At 49.7% G+C, this 3,265-nt stretch overlaps 1 protein-coding gene across 1 annotated transcript; it reads left to right on the top strand.

Annotated features, from left to right (window-relative positions):
* Positions 1 to 286: 286 nt before the first annotated feature.
* Positions 287 to 3,037, top strand: LOC124676071. The gene is made up of 5 exons (XM_047212150.1): positions 287 to 445; positions 597 to 670; positions 1,290 to 1,416; positions 2,193 to 2,456; positions 2,556 to 3,037. The coding sequence occupies exons 1-5, from the start codon at positions 320 to 322 to the stop codon at positions 2,835 to 2,837; spliced, it is 873 nt and encodes a 290-aa protein (XP_047068106.1). The 5' UTR covers positions 287 to 319; the 3' UTR covers positions 2,838 to 3,037.
* The last annotated feature ends 228 nt before the right edge of the window (positions 3,038 to 3,265 follow it).

The raw sequence follows: 3,265 nt of genomic DNA, 5'->3' as shown, positions 1-3,265 counted from the left end.
AAAATTCAAATACTGGCTGGCCGGGGAAGCGTACGTACGTTACGTTACGGGGGGGGCCCTCCGCTCCCGTCACTTCCTCGGTCAACCCTCAGCCGGGCCCCACACTGGGCCCATCTGTCATAGACGCCTGTGCTGGGTGGGTGGTGGGCGCGCGTGGGGTCTTTAAAAAAGGAGGGGGTCGGGCAGGCGGCACACAGCGCGACTCTCCTCATCCTTCCTTCCTTCCTTCCGTTCGACTCCACTCTCCACTCTCTCCTCTCCCACCTCACCTCCTTTTTAGACACCAGCTCCACCCCACCACCACCGAGCACAAGACGAGATGGAGAGGCCGGCGCCGGTGAGGAAGTCCCACACCAACACGGCGGACCTGCTCGCGTGGCCCGAGGGGGCGCAGCAGGACCTCGCGGACGCCGCCACGCCGCCGTCCAACCGCCGCCCGCACCAGGTGACGTCACGGGCATGCCTGTCTTGTCCCCTGCTTCCCCGCTCGCCGGGTTGTAGAGGCCTCTACGAATTGCTGGGGCAGCTAGGGGTTGGATTGTTTCATCTGATTTGTTTTTTTAATAAAAGAACCTTTTTTTTCCTTGTGTGTGCAGCCGTCGGAGGCGATCCACAAGGTGGTGTTCGGCGGGCAGGTCACGGAGGAGGAGGCCGAGAGCCTCAACAAGAGGTGAGATCGGGGGGGAGCGCCTAGCTAGCTAATCTCGCGCGCGCGCGCGCGTGCTGGTTTCTCCTCTGCAGGGGAAAGGGGGTGTGCTCGGAGGAATGATTTCGTGTTTTCTTCTTTTGGTCTCGTTCAAAGATTTGGGGTTTGGCGACTAGATCTCTCGACCTCTATGTCCCCTCCTTGGAGAATCATTCATTTTAACGATGTTTATGGTCGATCTGCGACTCTGAGTGTCTAGGGAAATACGTCCGATTTGAGCTTCAGTTAGTTTGGTGAGATTTGTGCGGCGAGTTTTGGGTGATGTTCGGTAGGCTCCCGGGGGGGAATTGTGTGACGTAGTATAGTTGATTCTAGTGTCGCATGGGCTGTCTGTTGATACAACAATGTTCTCACCCACCGAGTCACACCGCAATTTTTTGTTGATGTACTGTTCCGCTGATTTTTTTGAATTTGAACAGAAGAGACCCCTGATTTGTGCAAAAAAAAATCTAGTTTTTATTTGCACTTTACATCTCAGATAATGAAATCTACTGAAAGAGAGGTTTACTTCTCTGATTCCGATTTGCTGATTTAAGCGGTGCAGCGCACTAAATGAGCTATTCGTTTCTTTCGTTCTCCTCAGGAAACAATGCTCAGCTCCCAAGTGGAAGGAGATGACAGGAAGTGGCATATTTGCAGCCGGAGGAGAGGTTGAGGAAGATGAATCCGCTTCTGTGACGCCCATCCGACCACCTTCTAAGAATTATCAGGTGCCGTTTTCTGCCCAGATTTCTTCTTTTCAACGAAACAGGAATATGTTGATCAATGTGTTGCTTCTATTTTAATTTGCCATGTCTTAAGCTGTAGTTGTGACATGTATTGTTAGCAAGTCCTAAGGAATAAGGAATTGTTTATTCAAATATTCTGCTAAATGATTGGGAGGGTACCAACCACTTCTTTTAGACTCCTGATTTCCTTACAGCATCTGGTATCAGCTGCTGGTTGCTAAAATCAAACCTGTTAAATGTTCTAACCTCCAGAGTCACAAGTTGTTGGGATGAATCTTGTTGAAAGGGTTTGGCTACCATTATTAATATGTGATCACATTGGTTGGTGAGCTTTCCTTTGTAAATTCTAATAGAACTGGACCTGTTGATTCTACTATTAAATCCGGCCTCGGTTTTCAATTATACTTTGTTTGGTAGACACTGCGATTTAGGTAGCCAGGTGCTCTTGAAATTTGTTTTAGGTTCACAAGATACTGCATTACAGTCTAGATGTAGTGCTTCAAGGCATTTCTAAAGCAGATCAACTGTTTCCATTTTTAGTACTCCACTGCATAATTGACTAGTGGTGAGTAATACTGTTACTGCAAAACAACTGTAAGTTTGGCTCCTCTGGTATTATACTCTACTTGCATACATATGTGTACTGCACTATGTGCTTCATGACATTTATAAATTATTACTTACAAAATTAAAAGAACATTTCACTCTATATACACTTTCTGACAGACTCGATCTGTTTTTTTGTCAAACTACTACAGGCAATCAGCACCATAAGTCACATCTCCTTTGCCCAGGATGAAAGCGTTTCTCCCAAAAAGCCAACCTCCATAGCGGAGGTGGCAAAGCAGCGAGAGCTAAGTGGCACGTTCCTGAGCGAGGACGACAGCAAGCTGAAGAAGCAGCTATCCAATGCAAAAACGAAGGAGCTCAGCGGCCACGACATCTTCGCTCCGCCAGAGGATCCCAGGCCACGCAACTCGGAGAACGGCTCGACCTCGCAGACTCCGGGGAAAAACGCACAGGCACTGCACTGGTCTCCAGTACATCTGCAAGTTCTTTAACAGCTCGTGATTGATGGATGGAGTGCTTACGGTGTGCGTGGTTTCAATCGTTTTCGGCAGGTGAGCAGCTTCAAGTTTGGAGAGGACGACACCGATAGCGTGGTGAAGACGGCCAAGAAGATCCCCACGAAGAAGTTCAACGACCTGACGGGCAACGACATCTTCAAGGGTGACCCGGCGGAGGCGGCGGCTCCCGGGACGGCGGAGAAGCAGCTGAGCGACGCCAAGCTCAGGGAGATGAACGGCAGCAACATCTTTGCAGACGGGAAGGCGCCGTCCCGGGACTTCCTCGGCGGCATCCGCAAGCCCCCCGGCGGCGAGAGCAGCATTGCGCTGGTCTAACAGCAACCCCATCCTGATGGACATGGACATGACAGACATAGCCAGCCTTACAACATTCTTGGTTCATCCCGTCGCCGTCTCGATCGATCTAGGAACGAGTGATTGTTAGGAAGTGAGTTTTTTCTTCTTCGTCGTCGTTGGTGGTGTGACTGATCTGTGATCCCGATTGGAACTTGTGGTTTGATGGTTTTCTTTTTCCCTGATGATCTGGCGCCGGGTGCTTCCTTTTTTCCTTTCTCGCTGTTAATTAATCCTGATGATGGTGTGACAAGCAACGATAGTTGTCTCTTCTAATTTAGCATCCGATGCGCAAGCTTGTTGCGTTGTTGGTTGGGTTGGTTGGTCGTGGCGTACCTACTGTAACAACCTAGAGTGATGTTTCAGCTGCAGGGTCTTCTTGTTCAGCCCTTTTATTGCGTGCTGCAATA

This window comes from Lolium rigidum, chromosome 7, assembly GCF_022539505.1.
Source record: "Lolium rigidum isolate FL_2022 chromosome 7, APGP_CSIRO_Lrig_0.1, whole genome shotgun sequence".
Lineage (NCBI taxonomy): Eukaryota > Viridiplantae > Streptophyta > Magnoliopsida > Poales > Poaceae > Lolium > Lolium rigidum.
The sequence above is the reverse complement of the archived record's forward strand: the minus strand, read 5'-3'. Positions and strand labels throughout refer to the sequence as shown.

What these genes read in the sequence shown, in the direction of transcription:
- LOC124676071 (XM_047212150.1), top strand. Translation starts at nt 320, where the DNA reads ATGGAGAGGCCGGCGCCGGTGAGGAAGTCCCACACCAACACGGCGGAC. An exon ending in GCCGAGAGCCTCAACAAGAG is followed by an intron (nt 671 to 1,289) that starts GTGAGATCGGGG and finishes CGTTCTCCTCAG; the next exon opens with GAAACAATGCTCAGCTCCCA. An exon ending in CACCTTCTAAGAATTATCAG is followed by an intron (nt 1,417 to 2,192) that starts GTGCCGTTTTCT and finishes AAACTACTACAG; the next exon opens with GCAATCAGCACCATAAGTCA.